The sequence below is a fragment of the Rhynchophorus ferrugineus genome, unplaced genomic scaffold (assembly GCF_030347505.1).
Source record: "Rhynchophorus ferrugineus isolate W39M unplaced genomic scaffold, kcgeb_rfMv2 rfM10, whole genome shotgun sequence".
Taxonomy (NCBI): Eukaryota; Metazoa; Arthropoda; class Insecta; order Coleoptera; family Curculionidae; genus Rhynchophorus; species Rhynchophorus ferrugineus.
Window position 1 is genome coordinate 16,612,986 of NW_027472589.1, and position 24,178 is coordinate 16,637,163.

The 24,178-nt window shown below is 34.7% G+C and overlaps 1 protein-coding gene across 7 annotated transcripts in view; it reads left to right on the forward strand.

Annotated features, from left to right (window-relative positions):
• The window catches only part of LOC143203428 (uncharacterized), a 242,113-nt gene that overhangs the window by 49,615 nt on the left and 168,320 nt on the right, over positions 1 to 24,178 (forward strand). For all 7 annotated transcript variants that reach the window (XM_076415549.1, XM_076415553.1, XM_076415552.1 and 4 more), the window contains exons 5-24: positions 1,732 to 1,912; positions 5,353 to 5,470; positions 5,524 to 5,712; positions 11,346 to 11,437; positions 11,493 to 11,571; positions 11,628 to 11,770; positions 11,826 to 12,008; positions 12,062 to 12,259; positions 12,316 to 12,587; positions 12,640 to 12,775; positions 13,748 to 14,071; positions 16,013 to 16,619; positions 18,354 to 18,460; positions 18,523 to 18,788; positions 20,189 to 20,630; positions 20,689 to 20,828; positions 21,738 to 22,532; positions 23,416 to 23,616; positions 23,674 to 23,836; positions 23,895 to 24,118. In XM_076415549.1, the coding sequence (XP_076271664.1) occupies positions 1,732 to 1,912; positions 5,353 to 5,470; positions 5,524 to 5,712; positions 11,346 to 11,437; positions 11,493 to 11,571; positions 11,628 to 11,770; positions 11,826 to 12,008; positions 12,062 to 12,259; positions 12,316 to 12,587; positions 12,640 to 12,775; positions 13,748 to 14,071; positions 16,013 to 16,619; positions 18,354 to 18,460; positions 18,523 to 18,788; positions 20,189 to 20,630; positions 20,689 to 20,828; positions 21,738 to 22,532; positions 23,416 to 23,616; positions 23,674 to 23,836; positions 23,895 to 24,118 (4,860 nt within the window). The remainder of the gene's footprint in view (positions 1 to 1,731; positions 1,913 to 5,352; positions 5,471 to 5,523; positions 5,713 to 11,345; positions 11,438 to 11,492; positions 11,572 to 11,627; positions 11,771 to 11,825; positions 12,009 to 12,061; positions 12,260 to 12,315; positions 12,588 to 12,639; positions 12,776 to 13,747; positions 14,072 to 16,012; positions 16,620 to 18,353; positions 18,461 to 18,522; positions 18,789 to 20,188; positions 20,631 to 20,688; positions 20,829 to 21,737; positions 22,533 to 23,415; positions 23,617 to 23,673; positions 23,837 to 23,894; positions 24,119 to 24,178) is intronic.

Sequence of the window (24,178 nt, forward strand, 5' to 3'; positions counted from 1 at the left end):
AAGTCTTTATACAACTTAAGCAGGCCATGCGAACAGTGCTCTTTGTTTGGCCAATCTGTGGGTTGTAGGTCTAAGCAATTTGACGTGTCCCACAACGAAGGAGATACAGAATGCAATAAAATAGTTTACTATCGGAAAATATCGGTAAATAAAAATATCGACATTTTCTCCTATCATTTTTCTCTATCGGGATCCCTTATATTAAAGATATTTTAACGTAATTGTTTACTAGAGTACGGACGTCAACTGTGGAGAAAAATATCGATATATCTCCTTCGATATTTAAAAAATTAATATATAGATATATTGGAGAATAAACAATAATGATATTTTTAATGATGGCATTCCAAAAATTAAAGATATTCTTCAACCATTTCTTGATCGCTAGTCAGGGATACTTGCAGAAAATGGACAAGGTATATTAAGGTCATGGACAAGGTTAAGACTATCAGCTGATCCATGATCTCTACTTTTAGTAAGGAAAGGTACTCGTAACTGGGAAAACTTCAAGAGGCATAAGGTTCTAGCAAGGTTGAGATATCGTTATCACACAAAGCAATTCTTAATTTTCATTGAGTTTGTAAGAAATGATTTTATAAGAGCCTTCGAAGTCTTTGAGTAGACCTAGCCGGATACATTTTTCCACTAAGCCGTGTACCCTTCTTGTAATGGTAAACCTTCTTGAAATCTTTGGTTAAAATGTTATACATTGAAGTCGTTTGAATTCAATAACCATATTTGTCGGTATATGCATGGGTGTATTAGGCATTTATTGTCCAGATTTCATTTTTAAATTCAAAAATACTATTTCAATTAGATTGTTAATTAATTTATTAACTACTAATCATAGAAACTATTACTTTAATCCGATTGAATTCCCTTTAATCCTTTAAAATACATATGGTATTGAGCATAAGAAATCTAAAATTAATTGGAATTGTAATTAATATTTCTTCCCCAATGACATATAATATTATAAGTCAAATCTAAAATTATTATATTCTTCATTTCCATTGGCACCTTCGAATAAGAAGTATATATAAGTACTGTTTTAAAATGCAAAGTTATGTAAATATTTCCAGTCAATACGAGCTTTTCAAATTTTAACTTGTAAACATCCGCTGATTTGTATATAATAGTTTATTTATTACTCTTAAATTTTGTATCAACAGTTTATGTACCTTTGTATGCATATTAATTTACGATACTGTCGAGTCATGCTCTGTATGAGCATTTTGCATGTCATTTATTTTGCTTGTTATTTATTGAACTCTTTCAATTTTTGTGTTATTTTTCATTGAGATTCTTGAAGAACTATCCTCCTAAAAGAAATAACTAATCAATTAAATGATATATTTTGACAAAAGCGTCATGAGCCTGGAGATATATGCCAGAATAAAGTGTCATAAATATGTTTAGTCATTAATTCATCTAATAGTGGTAAAATTTGAGGAATTATTTTCTCGGAATTGTTTTCACTGCGCTATTAATGCTTGCATTAATTCTGATAATTCTTTAATTTTAAAAAGGCATTTATTGAGAAGATTTGGTATGGAGAAGATTTGATATTAATGGACAACATGGCGATATTGTGTCGTTAAAACGACGTTGGTTTAACAGCTATCCAATTATTAATCCTTTTTGGCAGTCCTTCAGTGTTTCAAAATCGTACGCTCGCCAAAACTTAACATAATAGACTGAGTATTAATAATTCGTGGATTTTTTTTTCAGATAAAATGGTTGAAAAACGAAGAACAAGTCAACGAAAGCGAACGATACCGCTTCGTGAACGAAGGCAGTTTCTATTGTGTGGATGTCGCTCCAGTGACTACTGACGACTCCGGAAGATGGGCCTGCCTCGCTCGAAATGCCATGGGTTCAGTTACTTCCAATTGCCACCTGAATGTCTTAGGTATGTATATTGCTTAGCAATACAAGGCAGGACCACTATAAATTTGTTTATAGGATTTATAGGAAGCAATTTAGGAGGAACATTACAAATTATACTATAGGATATTGTTCAATTCATTTTGTCGTTATTTTTTTAAATAAAAGTTAAAACAACTTTATTTACAATAAAACTACGATTTCCTTGACATCAGGTGGATTATCCTTGACTTGGTCTTGGATCTGGTCAACTTGGTCTTCGTACTGTTTTCTATATTTCTTTGCAACTTGAGTGAAGTTATTTCTTACATCAGTTATAGTTAGTTCTTTTTCAGCACTGTATCCTCTAAGTAGACGATTTTCTTCCGTTAATTTATTGTTAATTTGTACCTACTATATGCATTTTTCTGCCAATTGTGTTAATTTATTTTTCTTCATTTTTCCCCATTTAAGTTTTCCATTCTGATTCGACTTTGAGTATTAAGTGATTTCAACTGTTTTTCGAGTTTGAGATTATTCGGTCTCAATATATTATTATCGAAGCTTAGTATTATTTTCTCGTTTTACAGTAAGTTGTTTAGTCAAAGTTTCCCTTTCTGTTTGAAGTTTTTTCTAGTCTTCTAGACTTGTTCTGTCTGCTTTCTCTGACTAACTGACTGACTCTCTGTCTCCATCTTGTACATACTCCTTTTAAAAATATATTGCCTGTCTGTCATTGATCTGCTTTAGTCATTAAATAACAATTTCTTTCATCGTTGTAATTTTAGCCCATAAATCATTTCACTCTTGCTTTAATGCTCTATTGCGATTAGTAATGGCGTTTAGAGCCTCGAATTTAGAAATACTTCAACATGTTTTTCAGCTGATAACACTGAAACTTCCGTTTTCGGCCTTATTTGAGAATTAGCTTTGTCTTCTAATTGATGGGCTATTGAGAGTTTATTCTGAAGTTCTCAACTTTCCTAATAGCTGTTCTGTTCACTACTATATCTTTTTCTTGATGCAACTGTTCAGGTGAGTTAACTTTTGTTAAATATTTATTGAGAAATGTTTCAGCTGACGCAACGCACCTATTAAAAGCATCTGCCGAAACCTGCTGTTGCAATATATTTAATTGAGTATTAAGTAGTTGCTGCTCGTCCGTATTCTTCCAAGTGTTCTTCCAATTTATTTCGTTCTCTTTTTAGTATACATTGCTGTTCTTCAGAACTTTCTTAGTGTTGAATTGTCAAAGTGGGATCATCTGTGCGCTCCCTTGACCAAGTATTTAAATGTTCTGTTTAATGAAGACTGTATATAATTCTGTTGACGACTCTGTAGTTACTCGTGCCTAATTAGTCGGATACATCACATTTTATCCCCCATTGCTCATCCCTTCTGTACCTTGTACTGAGAATGTAGACCAGCGTAACACTTCTTTTCACAACCTGATTGGTAACTGTTTCTAAGGAGGTAAAGAATTATCTAATGATGATGTGTGAATGATGAATTTCTTGTCTCGATAAAAAATATAAATACTCAAAAATTCCCTGAGATTCACCTTGCCCACAGTTTTCCAAATATCATTATTAGATCAAGGTTCATTTACACTATCAGAGGACTTTCAAGTGGTTGAAGTGTTAATGTATTTCGTCTGCACTCTGCTTATATCTAGTGTCTTCTTTGGTGCCAGATACGCCTGGTTTCACATCTAATTTGTTTACAACCTCTTACAGGATCTTAGAAATTTGCTTATCTAAATGTTCCGAACCAATGCATATGTATCTCGAGTATTTTCTTGTAGTCACAAATAGATCAAACATATAATCTGATTCATATAAAAACCAAACATAAATACATTAGACGCCTAAACAAATTTCCACACTATCAAATTTGGTAGCTTTCTCAGTTTTCTGTTTAATTAAGCTTAATTCCTCCATTGAACTTTATAGCAATGCTTCTCTATCATATTCTAGCTATTGATGGTGTTTTTAAGTATTTAAAAGTGGTAATTTTGTAAATAATATTGATAATGAAGGGTACGAATTGATAAAAAAATGTGTAAAATATTCAAAATATCAGGCGAAATTTAATTTCATATTAAATATAATCGAATCTGTAAGATGTGCAAATTGTTACCGCATAACTATTGTCAACCGCTGGAGGAAAATTTAGAGTCTCGCACAAAATCGTGTTCTCGAAGCTTAAAACTATTTCTGTTGGAGTTCCACAAGGTAGCGTCTAAGGACCTCTCCTGTATCTGCTCTACACTGCTGACATCCCAACAACAAAAGAAACGCTACTTGGAACCTTTGGTGACGATGCAATTATTATGGCAAAAGAGGACATATTTCTGCCTAGGGCATTAGAAAAAGTACGAGTGGCAGTGCAGAAAATGTACAAATGGACTGATTGGAAGATTGGAAAATCCAACATAATAGCTTCAAATCTATTCATATTAATGTTGCATTGCGGCGATATAATAAAAACCTAATTATATCACTCAATGGATGCCCGATTCCTCAAGCAGATTCAGCTAAATACTTCGGAATCCATATTGACGGTAGCTTAAATTGGAAACAGCATGTTAGACAAAAACCAAAACACATTAGAACAAAAATAAAACAACTGTACTGTTTGGTCAGAAGTTACTCTCAACTTGATCTAAAATCAAAGAGCTTGATATATAATACAATTATAAAGCCAATTTTGAACCTATGTGATGCAAATATGGGGTCACACTAAAATTCATATCAACTATCAACTTCGATTGATTACCAATGTCTATCGCTATGTAACTAGAAGATTACTAAATCATACTAATGTGGAAGCAATACAACTGCTGGACAGCGCCCAGGATGTCGAAAGATTGAAGCGAAGCAAACCATACGAAGTTATATAAAGGGTATACCTTTAGTGTAAACTGTGTAAACTAAAAATAATTTTATTATCGAGGAATCGTCTTGCTTATGAATTAATCCAAGTACAAATGAAATGTAGTAATAAATTAATTTATAATTAAGATTGTACTAGGCATGTCAGGTCATTGTACTAGGGTAAACATGTCATAAAAAAAACATATTTTGATGAACTCATTCACTCGGTCTACTCAGTTATTGGCCGTACTGTTTTGCAGTGGTTTTGCAATTTTAAAAGTTGCTTCCTGATTATATGTTGACCTTTGTATGTGTATGTGTCACACATTTCAACATATGCGGGTTAATAGCCATGTTCTATATTTTTGAATTTTTTTGAAATAATTCTTGAATATTCTTCCGTAATTCTGAAAATATCTGTTGCTAAGCTACAAACCTTTGAGCTATCATTTGGGTTGAGTAAAATTGAGTTGAGTGAACATTTACGAACAAAATTTACTTGCAGGTATATTAGAAACTATGATTAATGATTTTAATTTCTTGTTATTTTTTGTTAATGTTCACTAAAATTTTTAATGAGGTTTTCGTTAATATTTTCATTTATTTTCAGTGCCTAAAACTTATAAAGCACCTGAATTTATCGAGGACCTCAAAGCAATCCTCACCGATCAGGGTACGGTGGCCCTGGAATGCAAAGTAGTCGGTGTTCCCACGCCTCTACTTCGATGGTAAGCCTCCTCACGATCGTATAAACAAGAAAACTCTCATATTTTTTATGCAGGTTCAAGGACGGAAAAGAAATTCGACCGGGCGACGTGTTCGCTCTGACTGTGGATCCCAACGACGACCCTACCTCCTTGGGCACGTACGTGTGCGAGGCGACCAACTGCATGGGCACCGCTACCTCCACGTCCCGAGTCCATGTGGTGGATAGCGGTGCCGGAGAGGGAAAAACGAGACTTTCCGGAAGGTCAGTGATAGTGTCCGTTTATTACGACATAATATTTGCGTTTAATTGGCTTGGCTCCAATGCAGTGAATTAGTAAATGTCCATTAGGACAAGAGCCAGCGATTGTCTGTCTATCGGTGGTGTTAGCAGATTTGTGTTCAGTTAGCTGACATGTAGTGCAGAAGGATGGGTTTCTAACAGTTTTCTTTATAATTCATGTAACTCGTGTCACAAACAACTTTATTAAACAAAGCAGTTTATTTTTATAGGAATATAAAACATTTGTATATATATTAGAACTGTAAACTGATTTTGATGATGTAACATTTATTGCATCAGGAACTTCTGTCTCTGTGTGTATAACGTGTATAGAATAGTTTAAAATAAATGAAATACCAGCTTGGTAGCTGTAGTAGTTAAGGAAATTACAATTTCTGCGATGGTCGTAAGTTTAAATCCCGACAGTGGTGGATATATTTCATATTTGTTATAATTTTAAAATCGGTTCCAACCTTCGTAGGGTGAAGGCGTATTTGCAATACGCTCCAAGCTCTAGAAAGATACCTTTCTTTAAAAAAACCCAGTATTCTATTACGGTTATTTAAATGAATGTGAACAGATGCGGCCATCCATCTCTCAGTGGACCTAAAGTGTAGTGAATACGTGTTTACGTTACCAGACAAAAAGACTGCATTTCATTTTTATTAGTGTTTTAAAATTATTTTATCTTATTTTACAACAGTCCTTTTGAAATTCAATTTTACTAAAAAATAAAAGAAATTCATTTATAGTACTAGTCAAATACTAGTACAAAAAATAATACTTGAGTGAAAAATGAAGTGCGTGAAATAAACAATGTATTTATTTTATTTTTTTATCTTTGGAAGTAAATAAAATAAAATATTAACACTCTAAAAATGGCAAACCACAGCGATTCAACCAAATCACTTACACACTACGGTATAAGATTAGAACAATCAGCAATAACGCAAACTCCAGAAACAGAATGGACTACAGTCATTAACAAAAAACGATTGAGAAGCCCAGAAGAAGAAATCGCGAGGAAAAAAAATAAGAATCAGTGACTGTTGGTTACAGAAACCAATAGAGACAAAAAACAGCTTTAGCAACATGTCGCAAGAAATTGAAGAGAATATACAACCAAGCCCAGAAAAAGTTGTTCCAAACCTCCACCAATAACAGTCTGTAAGGTAGGCGTAATAAAACACATCCATGACCTATTGAAAACCATTACTACGAACTACACAATTAAAACAGTGAGCTATGAAACAATTAAAATCCAATTGTTCGAAGCGGATCACTTTAAAATTCTTGTAAAAGAACTAGATGAAAGAAACACCCAATACCATACATTAAGGCCAAAATCCGAGAGAACATTTAAATTCGTGTTAGCTGAAAAGGCCACGAGGTCGTAAATGTTCACAATATACGACATAACACGACAAAAAAACCTCTGCCTATGAAATCACCAAATTGGAAAATAATATTTTTAAATGCGAACCACCACATACAAAAAGAATTATATCACAATGCACGAGGTGTCAAATGCACGGGCATACAAAGACTTACTGTTGCAAATCATATAGATGCGTAAAATGTGCAGGAGAACACAAAACAGGAGATTTATCTCGTAAATTTCGCGATGAAAAATTGAAATGTGCTAACCGTAACGGAAATCATCCAGCGAACTACAAGGGTTGCGCAGTTCATAAGCAATTACAGCAGAAACTCTATCCTGCCTTAAGAGAAAAAAGGCATCAACAGCAACAAAAACAATCGACACCTACCAGTCTACCCACCAGACCAAGTCAACCAGGCATAACTTATTCCCAAATGGTTGAAAATGGTTCGGCACAAAATCGAGAAACCACTTCACAACCTACTGAAACTAGCAGCAACATTTCTAGATTAGAAAACATGATGGCCAAACTAATGGATCAAATAAGTACGATGCTTGGTCTACTCACAACCGTTGTCAGCAAACTTGCCTAATGCCTGAAACCATTAGCTACAAAATCATCCTCTGGAATGCCAATGGGCTCCAACAACACGCCAGGGTTCTGAAAATGTTCGTAACTGAACAAAATATTGACGTTATGATGGTTTCCGAAACACATTTTACGGGCAAACATTATTTGAAAATTCCCAATTAAACTTTATCATACAAATCATCTGATGATAAAGCACATGGGGGTACAGTCATAATCATTCGAGATGATAAAAAGCATTTCGAAAAAGAAAAATTCCGCAAAAACCACGTGCAAGCCATCAGTATAATCATAGAGGAAGTCCATGGACCATTAACAATGTCTGCGATTTATTGCTCACCCAAACATAACAACAAGGCAGAACACTTTCAAGAATTCTTCAGTAGGCTAGGTAATAGATTTATAGCCGGAGAAGACTACAATGCAAAACATTTAATGTGGGGTTCAAGATAGATCAACTCACCTGGAGCAAATACAATTATGGTTGAAGACATGAATGGGCATGTGGTTAAAGCCAATGAAACAAAATCCACGCATGTAACGTTTACACTGCGTAAAAGAACATGTCCACCAGTGAATATCAATCATCGGCAACTCCCCCAAGCAGAGCATGTTAAATATCTTGGTATACACTTAGATCGACGCCTAACCTGGAAGAAGCACATACTCTCTAAACGAAAACAACTTGGACTTAAATTATATCAAATGTATTGTTTCATCGGGCGCAAATCCAAGTTATCATTAGATAACAAGGTATTGCTGTATGAGTCTATACTCAAGCCTATTTGGTCATATGGAATCCAACTATGGGGTACCGCCAGCAAATCTAATATATCCATCATTCAACGGTTCCAAAATAAGGTGTTGCGTGCCATTGTTGATGCTTCGTACTATATTTCAAATAGTGATACAATGCAATATTACTCTAGAACCTATAACGAGTGTATTTCAACGTGTTTGTGTGAAATACTTCGAAAGAGTGTCAGTGCATCCCAATGTACTCGCTAATCAGCTAAATATGCGACGTGATAGTGAAGTGCGTAGACTAAAAGTTTAACACCACCTGATCCGATTACTGGACATATGTAGACTTTAGAATAAGCTTTAGAATAAAACTAATTAATTAAGATAATATTTTATACAGAATATTGCTTAATGAAGTGATTTTCTGCATGCCATGTATATATAATATAGACATAAAAAATACTTATTGCCAATAGGGCAGATTGTGGAATTACAAAGAGTAATAAAAAAAATAATTGTAACAATTCCTGGACTAGTGTAAAATTCGATATATTAACCACCCCGTAACCAGATTGGAGAGACTTAATGGCAAGGGTCAAGTTAGGCAATAGGTCTAGTCCAAACAACCTTAGTTGGTAGAAAAGTCTTTAGCTAATACGGATGTTATGTATATGTTGTGTTAATAAACAGTTGTTCAGAATAAAAGAAAATATATTCTCATAGTTTTACAAAATTGTGGCTGTAAGACCACAAGCACAATATAAGAATTTCAAAAACTTCGCGGAAAACAGTAGAAATCCCCTGGAATCTTTGGAACCCCTCTTCAAGTATTAAAGTTGGGACGTCCTTTTTTGTAAAGTTGAAAATTGAGTACTCGGTGGTAAATAAACTTAGTCTTCGCTCTAATCGACAAACTCAAAGTAAACAATTTTAAGTTCATCATTGAGCTTATCGATCACTTTACTTTGACTCCTAAGATCTTTTCCATATTTATTTAGATAGCGAAGCGCTTTCCATTCTCGGTTGAATATGACTGATTGTTCTTCAAAAATAGTATAGTTAAATTGTCATAATTTGTAATTTTGCTATTTTAGCTTCACTGTTGATTCAGGAAATTAATGTTTAAAATGTTATATTGATACATGCACATTGTTATTTGTGAATCTTGGTGTGACAATATATTAAAAAAAACAGGTTAATAATTACAGTTTTTGTATTTATTATTTATCTGTTTTAAAATAATCACTGATCAAGGTCTGTTTCGTGCAACTTCTCTTCTTCGATCTGTCTTCACCGATCCAAATTTATGCAGTCGTGTTATATAATTCTTGAAGCAATTGGATGCTGTATCTTTTTTTATATTAGCAGTTAGTAGCTTTAATACTTCTTTTTGTATTTTTTCATGTAATCAGCCATCATTGGTTGCATTTATTGAGCTTTCTCAAAGTAATAATTTAATCTCTCGCTATTATCTTGAGTCATATTACACCAGGTTAGCGTTGCTCTATCATACAAATGAGTTTAAATTTAATGATGATTTTGATAGTTGGTCAAGAACGCACTAATCAACTGAAATATTTGAAGAAGTTCAAATCATGATTTCGTTTAAATCAGAAAATATGAAGCAGTGATGCTGAATTTATTAAAATACTCTTTTTAGTTAGAGCATAATACTTTAGTTTTATGACAAGAATCATTATGATTAATTCGCAGTTCTTATAGTATATAATTTTTATATGGTTTGCCTTGTTTTGTATTGTTGCAGTACAAGGGTTATGATTTTAAAGTTATTCTGTTTTATTTTATAAGTGATAGTTTTTTAAATAAAATAACTATAGCGATGTTGCGACAATAGTACAAACATTAAAATTGTATGATTGAATTCAAAGCTGGTTGTGTAAGTGCTTTGTAAGTTTTTGATAGAGCTCATTCAAATTTTTAAATAAAGGAAATATGAGTTGATTTATGAATGAATTCAAGAATATAGGTAAAATGATTAAGAGAAAAGATGCAATACTATTTCCAACAACACAATCAAACTTCATTCCGTCGTTGGCATGGCAAGATTAGAATGTTATGGATCTCTAAGATAGATCCCATTCCATACTTAAGTCTATTAAACTGAAAACTGATTTATCGAAATATCAAATATATATAATATTTAACATATCCAAATTAAAGAAAATCTGTTTGGGGTTATTCTACCATGTTGGAGAAGTTATATGCACAGATTAGGTAGCAGAACATATAATATATGACTCAATATGTTCTGCGTTAGATAAGAAATGGCGTTTCTAAAAAGATTACTACATTTTAATGAACAATTGTAGATATCCATGCAGATCTATCAAATGATTTGCATATTTGCTGCTTTTCAGTAATTTAGTTTATGATTTTGAAAAGACTTTTCATTCAGAACAGTAGAGTGTTGGATTACATAATTTAAACATATTCGTATAAATATTGAATGAACATTGACGTGACGTTATATTATCATGTTTCTAAATCAAAATAGGGAGTTAACGAATATTAAAAATAGGATAAAATGTCTTGTTATTGAGGAGAAAACAATCAGCGCTAAAACAATGAATTAAAGCACAAATTGTCAATCAAACAATCAATCAAATACCCCATTTGCCAGACGTACCTCTCTTTAACTTCTGACTTTTCTTATATTTCATTATACCCATATTAAGGGGTTATTTTATCTGTGGAACTGAACAAATTTTGGGGTACAGTTGTGTATAATAAAGTCATGTTTTTCTAAGTGAGCGACAAAACTACTTGAACGACCTTGTATATACTCGTCTATAATCTCGTTTTTAATATATAATTGTATTTAGCTGGGTGTAGTATTTTGAGAATTCAATTTTAATACATTTTATAAAACTTTTTTTTCAGTCCAATACCTACTGGACCTCCCCCGACTTTTACACGAGATTTAAATGATGAAGAAATTAAAATAGGAGACCCCTTGACATTATCGTGCCAAGGTAAAACGGCAATCCATGGAATATATCGATTTATTCACGACATATATTTTTCTAGTGACTGTTCCTCCCTGGCCCAAGAACATCGCTTGGTATAATTCTCAAGGAAAAGTTGACGACCAGTCTCCAAATTCTAGGTAAGATGTAAGACTCTGTTGATTTTCGAAAAAAAGACTTCCCATTTCTTCAATAGATATAAGATGCTGGCCGATGGAATAGGAGGTTACATGTTGGAGGTGAGACCTACTGAAGCCGAAGACCAAGGTGAATGGAAGGTAGTGGCGACTAGTAGCGAAGGAGCTATTTCTATCTCCACCTGCGATGTAAAAATGATCAGTAAGTTGGAGATTTTAAGCTTGCTACCACTATAGTTACGTCTTTTGTATTCCAGTACCCAAGCACTTCAAGAAGCCGCGATTCCTCGACACCTTGAAGGCGGTACTAACCGAAGAAGGTTTGGTGTCGTTCGAGTGCAAGGTGGTCGGATCTCCCACGCCTCTGCTCAGGTGGTTTAAAGATGGACAGGAACTGAAACCTGGAGATGTTTATCAGTTGACTGGAACCAACTCTTTGGGTTCGTAGAGGTGGTTAGTGAAGATGGCGGTGAATGAAAATGATTTGTTTTAGGTTCTTATTGCTGCATAGCGAAAAACTGTATGGGCGAAGCCCGAAGCTCTGCCGAGCTCACAGTGGAGGATATCGAGAGCCAGTTGAGCGACGAGGAACGAGCTCAGTTAATCTCCGCCAGCCAGGCTCCCAAGTTCCTCCTAGGACTGAAGAGTACCGAAGCGAGAATCAACGAACCTTTTAGATTTACTGTGAACGGTGAGATATTGAAGTCTCTTTGGAATTCCTACAGCTAAACCCTATTTTTTATCCAGTTAGCGTAACAACACCCGTATCCTCTCTCATGTGGTACCGTGACGATCAACCCATTGACATAGACCCAGAAAAATATTTCATCAATCGCGAGAACTTGGGCGTGTGCCATCTGGAAATAAGACAGCTGGAGTTCAACGATCAAGCCGAGTGGAAGTGCGTGGCCACCAACGAGTTCGGTCACTCAGTCACCTCCTGTTTCCTCAGGCTTATTATACCGAAACATTTCAAGAAACCCAAGTTCTTGGAGTGTCTCAGAGCAGTGCTTTCTGAGGTTGTACTTTAGAGTTAACATCAATAGGAAAATACTAATTCACAACTTGTAGGAGGGCGCTGTGAACTTGGAGTGTAAAGTCATTGGTATACCTCAACCAGTTCTGAAGTGGTACAAGGATGGGGTTGAACTGAAACCAGGGGACATACACAGGATCACGTCTGGAGAAGATGGGACCTGCTGTCTCGGTAAGCGGATTTAAAACTATTACTTTTGTTATTTGGTACAGTTAAAACTTAAATATCTAATATTTTACGACTTATAAAAAAAACTTGTAGCCTTTTTTACAATTTTTCGTTTCATAATTTTATATTTTTATGTTATATGAAAGGTAGACACTATAAACTTTCATATATATTATTTTAGTATTTCGATATACTTATATAATTTATAACAAATATTTCGTAAGAAAATAAAGGTAAAACCAGATTGTAGTGATTAAGAAATGTCCTGTGGATGTTTAAATCATTTTCTTAACCTTGAAGCGCTTTATTTAACTTGAAGCAATGTATTTGAATGTTTTTTTACATAATGTTCTAGAAATGTGTATTTTTGTATCATTCTATAGCTATTGAGTCATTACTGTTAATATCTTAGTTAGGCGTATATATAAGGGTGGATAAGTTAGAAAACTTAAATATCAAAAGATGTATAATAAATCTTGAAATACTCTAATGTCAATATTAGGATATTGAAGCATCGTATTCAATACAAGTGTGCATCATTTGTAATGCAATTGACGAGATTTTTTCTTTGGTGCTTGTTATTTTAATATTTTGATAGGTTTGAATCAGCGGTCAGAATCAAACCTTGGAACGCTTTGTTAAATTTGAAGCCTTTGTTATTAAGTCAATAAAATATAAAAATATAACAAACATTATAAGCTACTCCAAATAATTCTGCATTTTTGTATTGTATTACTATTGAAGTCATTATTATTTATATATTAATTTTCTTTACAGCCTTTTAGTTATTCCTAAATTATTTCTTGGAACTAAAACTTTGAACTACTTTACACTTTATATTGTTTTATTCCATTACTCTAATATACTTTTATTTTTTCTTAAATATTTTACATAGAAGTCTAGATGATGCCTATCCTGTTAAACTTGAAGCACATTATTAACCTCCAAGCATTTTATGGTACTGTTTCTTTACAGGAACTTACACTTGCGAGGCTAGAAATTGCATGGGCGTAGTGGCTAGCTCAGCCTCGCTGCTTGGCTACGAAGATCAGAAAAATAGACAGCAACGGATCGAACTGGCGAGGCAGCCATCTTTGTCCACCATACACGAAGAACGAACTTCTCAGATGTACGATACTGCTGGTGACCAATCTTTAACCCTGGGTACCGGTGAAGTTTCCTTCTCTTTCGATGGCAAAGAGGTGTCCGTATCACTGTATGAAACGCCTGACTTGACTGAAGATGAAGCCCTTCAAATCGTCGAGATGTATGCAGAACAACTGTCTGAACATGTATCAGGTTAGTTGATTGGGTGATTTATTATCAGTTTCATAATTTGTTTTAATTCACATATTTTTTACTTTTAATTACATTTATGTTTTAATGGCTCTCAATGTCTTCACAATATTTATATAACAATCATATCACAATACATCTAGAAATCAGTAATCCCACTAGAAATTCAATTAGCGCCCTATTAGCAGTTTCTGTCCTTTAATAGCATTCCATACTAATATATCTTTCAAATTTAGCTGATTTTTGGAGGCTATTTTAACAAGCTTTATGATTTTTTTATATTTCTTTTAACGAACACCATACTTTCAGATTTAACGGGACGGTGTGATTTTCTAATGTTCATTTCATTAATTTTTCGAGCAACTGCCCTTTTTTGGTGCCGTCAGACTTATTTAACAGCAGTATAACTAAACTACTAAATTAACACTAATAATATATTTGTTCTTGTCCTAATTTGCTACGATTTTAACAATTAAAATGTACTTATTCTACGATACACTTTGGACATTTTCGGGGCATATATGCCACTTTTTTTGATGTGCACTGAGTTTTACTTATAACTTCACTAAACTAGTGCAAATGGTTTTACTCTCTCTCTTCTGGCTGTGGTATTGTTTTCTAGGAACTGAAGAACCTCAATATTGATGTTCTGGTAGGATATCTGTGCACGTCTTTGGGCACAGTTCTTGATAATGTTATCGAGTATTTACCTTCCGGTCCTTATGGAGATTGTTGCAACGAATGTACCCCTGAGCATCAACAATACCTCGCAGAACGTGTTTTGGAATCTTTGTATGATATTTCTATTGGTTTGGCTGATACGATCCCAAAGTTGAACACTATAAATCTACACTGGTTTTTGGAGGGCAAATAAATAAACGTTTTGCTTATTATATACTGGTGGTGATGAATATCTACCTAATAATCAGTACATTTTTTTACTTGAGTTTTTCACAGTTTTTCTTAATATGTGAGTTCCACCTGAGTTTAACATGAATGGCGGTGACAAGATATTTGGCTTTATTTCCATACGAGATTTATATACACTGGCTTGTGTTTGATTCTTTTCTTGGTGAAATCAATATGCACTGATTTATTTTTAACCGACTTAAAAAAAGCAGGAGGTTCTATGTTCGGCTGTATATTTTATTTAATGTATGTTCGCCGATTTATCCGTCTATTATGGGCCGATTTTCAAAATTCTTTTTTAATAATCTAAAAAATTTTTATTCGAAAGAGTGTACTTCCGAGGTGGTCCCATTGAAGCCAAGTCAGAATCTGATGGCAGAATTCGGGGAAATCGAGGGAAAACCTCAAATTTCAAAGGCTCTTTTTCAGATATTTTTTATCTAAAATTATCACATATTGGTATGTAATATTGTTGCTGAACTAATTTGTAACTAATTAATGAAAAATCGGAAGTAGTTCAGTGTAAGAATCAGTCAGTTTGATTTTTATTATTTATTTTGATGTAAGTTTGTAACTTTTCGGTTGATTCAGTGTTGTTATCTTCAATATCTAGGATAGCAATGTCATCTACAAATATAGCAACAACATTTTCATTGAATGCAGGCAAGTGTCGTAAATATAGCAGACACAGGTGTGGCCTCAATCCACTTCTGTTCTGTGTGGGTCTTCTTCAACTTTGAAATATCGGTCAGTTTTTTTTTATCCTTTTAGAGTAATTATTTATCCATACTTTTCTCTTTAACATTAGCTCTCAATTTTAAATAATTATATGCTTCTTTGTTTTTTTTAGACTTTTTTGATTCACACGCTTTTGTTGAATTCTCATTTTGTCTTTACTTTTAATTGTTAGCCTTTTTGAGTGTGCTTCTTATTCTAGTGCTATATATCATTTTTTCGTCCATATTAAGTGATTAAAAATCGTCGAAAACAACATAAAAACATTTACATTTTGTTCTTATTCAACTCTATTTCCAGAACATAACATCGTGGAACTTCCACCATTACGATTCGTCAAGGAATCCTCTACCTCCGGAAATTTGCTTATGGAGGCAGTGCTCGTTGACGTATCCGACGAGTACTTTATCACCGCTGATGAAGATCTACGTACCGAAGCAGACATCGACGAGATTTACTCAATAACCGACGACGCAGGTCACCCACTCTCCTCGATCACATCGGAAAAGTTGAAAATCGATTTGACCTCAAGCAGCGGCGAAGCACCGAAACGCCCGCCGCGAAAGTCCGACTCCCAGAAGAGCAACAATACGAACAACACCTTCTATAGCCTGTCCAAGAACATGTCGTTGGATTCGAACAATGAGAGTTTGGCCGGTGCCGCCGAGCTGGACAGCGAGAGCTACGGGGACTTCGAGAGCGCGCTGAGCTCCGAACGGAATCCCATCGAGGGTGACGACAGAGCCTTCCAGGTCGCCGCCATCACCGAAACTACCAGCTTGCCCGACGACGACCAGCTTCAAGGAGAAGAACGCAGGCCGCTGACGCCCAGAACCACTCACGAGATCGGTTCGGACCTGAGGGTGAACGTAAGCGAGAGCCAGGAATTGAAGAAACGCAGGAGAAGGTAAGGTTTTGGTCTAAATTTTTTATTGCAGGTTTTGAATGTTAAATATTAATAGTGATGGTAGTTAACCATTGTTTCTTACATTACTTCTTATATTTACACCATTTATTTGTGTTTGATTTATTCAGTATCTAAAATATTAGTCGATAAATATTTTGTATCCTTTACATACGTTATATTAATATGGTAGGCTATTTGTCGGTGCGTCTGGTAGGGGATCCAAGAAGAGGAGACTGAGGCACTTGGGATGCAAAAGCATCGGAATCCTTCAATGAGAAGTCCTAATCCTTAATCTCAGCGTAGTCTCCCCCCCCCCCCCAAATCAAAGTCATTAATTTGGTACAAAGTCAAGCTCCCCTCCAAACCTATATTTAAAACCTGTTTCTAGGTTTTTGTAGTGGTTTATTTTTTCGTCTTTTGAACAATATTATGACGGTGACAATATGGATAGTCTTTCTGAGATAACCCATGACATTTTGCACTTGAGATTGTCGCAGTATACTCACTTGTCATCGCCAGTGACAATATCTGATAGAAAACACTTTCATTTTACATGACAAACAGTAAACACGCGAAATGGTATTTTCAGTCTATTTAGCTTGGTAACCATTTTCCCTCCTTTTGTATATTTTTCGTCTAATATAGACATCTGGAAACAATTGATTCTTCAATATCTAGCCATCTGAGACATGAAGGTTGTTTGAGAGTTTTGGTAGGGTTTTCATCCAGTAAGTCTGGCAGTTCGTGGTCTTCAAACTGTTTTGGTCCTCCTTTTGTTTCCGTCTTTGTTTTTTACTTCAACATCACTTCTTTTAATTGTTGAAACCTAAATCGTCGATTAGGACATAACGGAGCCATAAGTTTCGGTATACTGTGAGTAACTCAATGCTGCTAAAAGGAATACACGGTTATTTTATATGAAGAAATGTAAAAATCATTGTATTTAACAGTTAGGTTAAGTTGTTTAATAATTATTTACATATATATTTCGATGTTTCTCCAATATATGTATTATTATATTTTCAAAATAATGCTAAGACCATAAAAATTGCTCTAAATATTGTAATTATCTTTTATTGCTTAAAGGTCCGCTAATTCAACATTGATGATGATCATGATATTAATTTATTAGAATACTGATACAAAGTGTACTTAACTTAAATTGTTACTTACTATAACTTAAATTTGTAGAGTCTCATCAATTCATCCATCCAATTTATCATCGGTGCTCAAGGACAGTCTTCTTCTAAATTGCTGTTAGTACTGCACGATTTCTTCAGCAATATTTATCAAATTTCGTCACTGTTGATCATCAGGAGAAGCTTCAACTATGTTTTTTTTGTATTTTATTGTTGTACCCTATCCAATAAGCCGCCTTTGTTATAGAAGTCTATGACAAATACATTCATTCGTCATTGAGCAGAAGTCTGCGTATTTGAGGCTGTGTTGTATAATAATTCATTAACTTTCTCAATAAAATTTTCAATAGAGCCGATGTTATATTGAAAAGTCCTGTAGAAACTACGAAGATAGAGTATATTTTTGCAGCGGTAGATAGCTGATGGAACCATATTAAGATATCTGAAGATATACTGAAAATTCCCAGAAATATCACCGTTATTTATGCCTGATTTGTTACCTCATACAAAAATCTGCGGTTTTGAGAGATATAAGAAATTATCTCCGACTAATATACTTAACACCTTTATATTCACACTAACAATATCATTCTAGAGTATCTCAAAGTTCTGATGAATTGCCAGCATCCGAACCCATCCGAGGCACAGTTAGTATGGAGTTCCCGGATATACCAAGGGACATACAGGGTGAAGAAGGAGATGGTAACGATACCTTAAAACAAACTGTCTGTCTCGGTTTAACATATTTAATTATTTTGAAATAGGTCTAGTGATAAATCAAGAGATCCGAAAGGCCAAAGAAGAAGAGCTGAAGCAGGAAGAAACGCAGGTCGTCGTGGAACTCAAGCAAGCGTTGAACGTGCTACAGGAGAAACTTTTGACCGTGCAGGAGGAAGTGCTGGCACAATCTGCGTTAAAAGCCACTTCAGCTGCAGCTGATCGCAGCTTGGACGTCCTGAAGAGTATCTCGCAACCGATTAAAGATATCCAGACGGTGTTTGAGAGTTTGGAACAAAAAGAAGGATCCGAGGTATGTTGTCTTTTTATTTATTATACATTTTACATTCACTGAAAACTAACTCGAATTACTATATATTTTGACATTTTTTCCTCTCATTTTGATGTTGCATAAATATATTATTTCAGATTATCTAATTTGTTTATTAAATCATGTTTATTTATAATACTCTGCTCTTAAAAATCATTTTTATTTTAAGTCTTCGGTTATATACTCCAGAAATTAGTATCACCTCTTAGTTATCACCTAGGTCTGGATCAAATAGGATCAGATGTTTTTGAGATTATATTCACCTTCGTCACATGTGATTGGCTTCATAAATTGCCAAATATTGATTCAATATACTCTACAGGGTCTTGCTTGGAAATAATCTTCGATCAGCTGCTGCGGTTCGAAGCCTTTTATTAAAATCCAAGATACTAGAAATTATTGAAAAAATTCTTTTAGCTTATTAGAAGCATATTTCTAAATTTGTTTTTCTATATTCATTAAAAATAAAATTAAATATACCATTTATGTATAGTATAAAAATAATGGAGAACTAAAATTGAATTTTAGGATTACATGCACAATTCTTCTGTACATGTGTATTTGACTGAACTGCTCCTAAATATTTTCATTTTCTTTGTTAAAAAGAAGATTCGAAGATAACATACGAAAAGGCAATGTCTGTGTCTGGTTTGTTAGTATATTATATATTTTATATTAACATTTTTTGATGAATACTTTTGGAGTTAGCCTCATACATATATATTGCAGTTGATAAAGTGAAATATATTTAAAAGTTTATAATTCGGTAATAAATATGTTTTTTAATATTATATTGTTTTAGGAATAACTAAAACTGATTCAAATAAATATTTTTATTTTATTTCAAAATCGCTTACTCATAAATAATTTTGACTAAAATTTTTTTAAAAACCTTGTTGAGATAATATTAAAATGAAATTTTATTGAAATATTTTCCTTGTTTTTCTGCGATTTCTCTTTTCTTTCTCCGTCATCAAATGCAGTGCAGTAACTTGTATCTGTGAATATTCACTTTTAGCTAGAAAGCGGATGGGTTTTCAGGATTTGCCCTGTAATGAATAAAATAGCAATTAAATTTCCAATCAGCGGATGTGGTCGTCTATTCTTTCAGTTTCTTCGACAAGCCACTCAAGTACTTTTACAAATATTGTTTCATTAAAATCTAGCTTTTTTACCAATTGAGCTGCCTAATACTTTCTTTCTCATTACTCTTAAGATCGATCCCCACTATTAAATGGTTGAAACTAAATTTGGCAACTCTTATATGCTGGAACAATAAGTTTTATCACCATAAATTTCCATAAATTATTGTTGGGCTTTGACAATGGAGCCCTTCAAAAAAAAAAAGGAAAAGTAATGGATTTTCGCTTTTACAATTTCAGCTAGCGGTCAGTCCTGAGATTTCCATTGTGGAACTACTGGCGCCGCTCATATTTGATCTCCAAAAGAGTTTGGGAATCGTCGAAAAGTGCGTCGCCATGAAAGGCCGAGAGCACACTTTGATCCAGAAAACTTGTAACAGTATCCTGGAGCATGGTAGCGAACCATTGAAGAAAAGTTTAGACAACGTAGAGAAAATAACCTTGCTCGAAAAAGAACTGGACAGGACAAAAGCCTCCGGCAGGATAACCCCGTCGAAGATAATCCAGGAGGTCTGCATAACCCTGAAAGAGATCAAAAATGAACTGACAAAGTCGGAGGCGGTTCTTCGCGAGGGTAAATACTCCGCCAAGGACTCCGCTTCCAGTGGTTCCGAGCCATCGTCATTAGCCAAGGACGTCGATACTTTAACTAGATTTTTGACTCCCATTACACATATTAAAGGTGAGTTTGCTTAATATCATTATTACCCTTCCAGTAGCGTCGCTCAATATTATTATAGAAAATCTGGAAAGTCTGGAGAAGATCGTTGCTTATGAAGATGCAGACCAGATGTACCCGAATCTCTGCGAGGCTATTCTAGAGAAACTCTCGGAGCCCATTAAGAGCATCGTTAAAGAAACGAAAGTGACTGAAAAACAGGTAAGTTTATCATCGTTTATTTATATTTTTACATATCAGGTGTGGTGATTACTTTTAAATTATTTTTAATTATATCTAATCAAGATAATATGTTGTTAAATCAATTAAATTTAATAATAAGTGATTGTTTTCTCAATATGTTCTCAATTTTTAAATTTTTATACAATCAATATTTTCTATTGTTACTTTAATTTCGGCCTATATATATATATATATATATATATATATATATATATATATATATATATATACATATGCTATTTGATTTACTGAAGCCGTATGACTAAAGGGCATTTCGAAGCTAATATAGAGGAACTATTTATGGTCTATGGAATATTCCAGATATAAAAGTAGCATCATTAGTCGCACTTATTGGCTTTTGAATATTAAAATTTTAAGTACAACGTAATGTACGAAATAGATCAGGATTGAAGGTGCGAAGATCACATTGACACCAAGGAATGGTGCGATGAAACAAGCGGTTAAAAATGACCAACATTGATAAATTAATCTTTTTCATTCACGTCTTTCATCACGTCATCAGTCCACACGCATATTCTGTACCGTAACAAAAAGTCATCGATCAAATCTAATATATGGTAATAAGTGTGACAAAAATTTTAGCTATTGTCCAGCAATGTATTCATCATCATTCATATACAGGTATCAGTTGATATACAGGGGATGGACAAAACAATATGATACCTGACATACACACAATATATTATTATTAGCAAGGAGTTGAGCCATCATCATTCACCCCACATTATTTACAAGGAAACACTGTTGCCAACATGCAACAGGTACTATATTGCACAGTATTGATACTATTTTGATTGTTTCCTGTAAATATCTTAAGTCTTGATTTATTATAATGCAATATTTATCTCTTATTACAAATCATTTCAGGCAATGCGATACGCCGGTGAAAAATCTGTAGCCCAGGAGCTCCGTCTCGCCATTCTGGACAAGATCACCCCCTCCGTCACCGAACTATCTCGCGGCCTTAACGTCATCAAGAACCAAGAACCCGGCGACCGACATTCTGGCATGATCAGCATGAACGTTCTCGAAACTTTCGCCGGCGCCACCGAGGATATCATCCAGTCTCTGACTAAGATCAAATCCAATTTGGGTGTCTTACAACCCACAGCAGCACCCCACGAGGAGGTGTTCAAGGACGTGTTCCAGCAGGTCAGCGAGATTGTCTTCACCGACACCAGTCAAGCCGTTGCCGACTTGCTGTACAACATCGAGGCCGCTCAGAAGATTATTTCCGATACCAACTTACTGGAGGCCTTGCGACAACTTGCCACTCTGCAAAAGGATTTGGCCGTGGTCGTGGTGAAGGTGGGCGAGAATAGAAACCAGGAGAGCATCTCGGCCTTGGAGAATCTCGGCCAGAGCGTCAACTTGCTCAACAACTTTGTGATGGATCTAACACCCTCCAGCCACGGCAGGATCTTGGACGATTGTGGGGTTGTTCTTAGCATTCTGGAGGACAACGTCGTGGCCAATGACGAGTCCGATCAGCCGGATAGCGTCAAAGAAGAGTTCTCAAACTTGAAGCAACGAGTCAAGGAGGTCAGGTTGAGTGTCATCGAGTTGGCCGAGCAATTCAACGAGAGTCCCCCTCCCGAAGAAGAAATTGTCACCTCCAGAGATAATGTGGTGGTTATTTTGGAAGAATCTTCAACTACTGTGGTGAGTGTCTCATTTATTTTTTCAATGATAATAATAGTTAAAGCACAATAACTTATCACGATATGTTTAATTAGTTTGATAAAATAAATAAAAATTAATTAGTAATTAAAATTGGTTAACACTAACAAAATAGTATGGAGACTATACAATAACTGTACCACAAAATATAGAGAACATAGAAGATGATTTTGATATAAATGAAACCAAGCTTGTGGGAGTATCAAGGATCAAATAATAAAAAAATAATAAAAAGACTTAAATAAACACTAGAATCAAACTTCTTCAAAATATATTAAATAATAATAACTAATCTAATAATTTATATGTTATAGGAATATTGATATTTTTATTAGCCCAATAATATAATTTTATATGGGAAAATACTGAAACTTTTATTCATTATGATGTTATATGTCGAATATTCTATTCCATTAACACCCTTTTAAGTTTTCTGCTGTATCAAAACAATCAGCAATTAATTATTATTATTCTTATTAAAATTTTTTGTTGATGATACTACATACAACTCTAGACATCTCCACAGCTGTCCAGTAATATTTTAGATCAAAACATGGGAAAAAATGAATAAAATCATTGTTGCTTTTATACAACGGATCAATCAGCAAAGTTTGGACAAGTTTGCGACTGCGCCCATTTATAACCCCTTCAATGTTTTATATATTTCACACTTATTAAATTAAAGTGTTATCAATAATATTAGAGTAAGCACTATTTAGAGTAATGGAGCCTGAACTCAACAGGGAACTAGAGGTATATATATATATATATATATATATATATATATATATATATATATATATATATATATATTAAATTGCAGAACATAATCAAATATTATGAATTTTATTTTGCGTATCATTAGGTACCCGAAGCTTTCTTGGATGATACCAAAAAGACTCTTGATGAATTGCAAGCGATATCATCCGAGCCCAGCGCCAGGATGGTCCTTGAGCCGTTACTGCCTCATGCCATAGCCCTACATGAAATAACCAACGAGGAATTGTTGAAGAAGAGGAAAGACGAACTCACCGAAGAGGATCGCGAGCGTCTACAGCATTGTGTGGTTTGTCCCTGTCCCTTGTCAATCGCTAAATTCTTGTCTAAGCTTTTTTCTATTCAGATTCCCCTGGAACTGATCGAGGACCGTATCATCGAGGCTTTGGACTTTGTGATGCTGTCTCCGGGTGTGCCTCAGCGATCCGAACTGAAAGGCCTGCTGGAACACCTGCAGTATAACGTAGCGGTGATGCACCAGCAGGTGTTGGATGAAACTCATTTAGCAGGTGAGATGATGCCGATTTTCTGGAAACAGAGCTTACAAGTGCAAAGATTTCTTTACAGAACGACGAGATTCCATACCGATCATCGACGAAATTAAGAGGGCGGTACTATCCATCCAAAGTCATCCTCTGATGTCTGAGGAAGTGTCCGGGGAGGAGGCAGCGGCTTCTGGAAACGCCACTGACATAGTGGACAGCGTCACCGCGCTAGAGCGGAACCTCGCGTCCCTTTACGAAGTCGCGATGGTAGAGGGCATGGACCAAATGCCTCCAGATTTGTTCCAGGTAAGTATCCCATTTACCCACTAGCTTGGTTTTTTTATTACCGATATTCAACCCGATCAG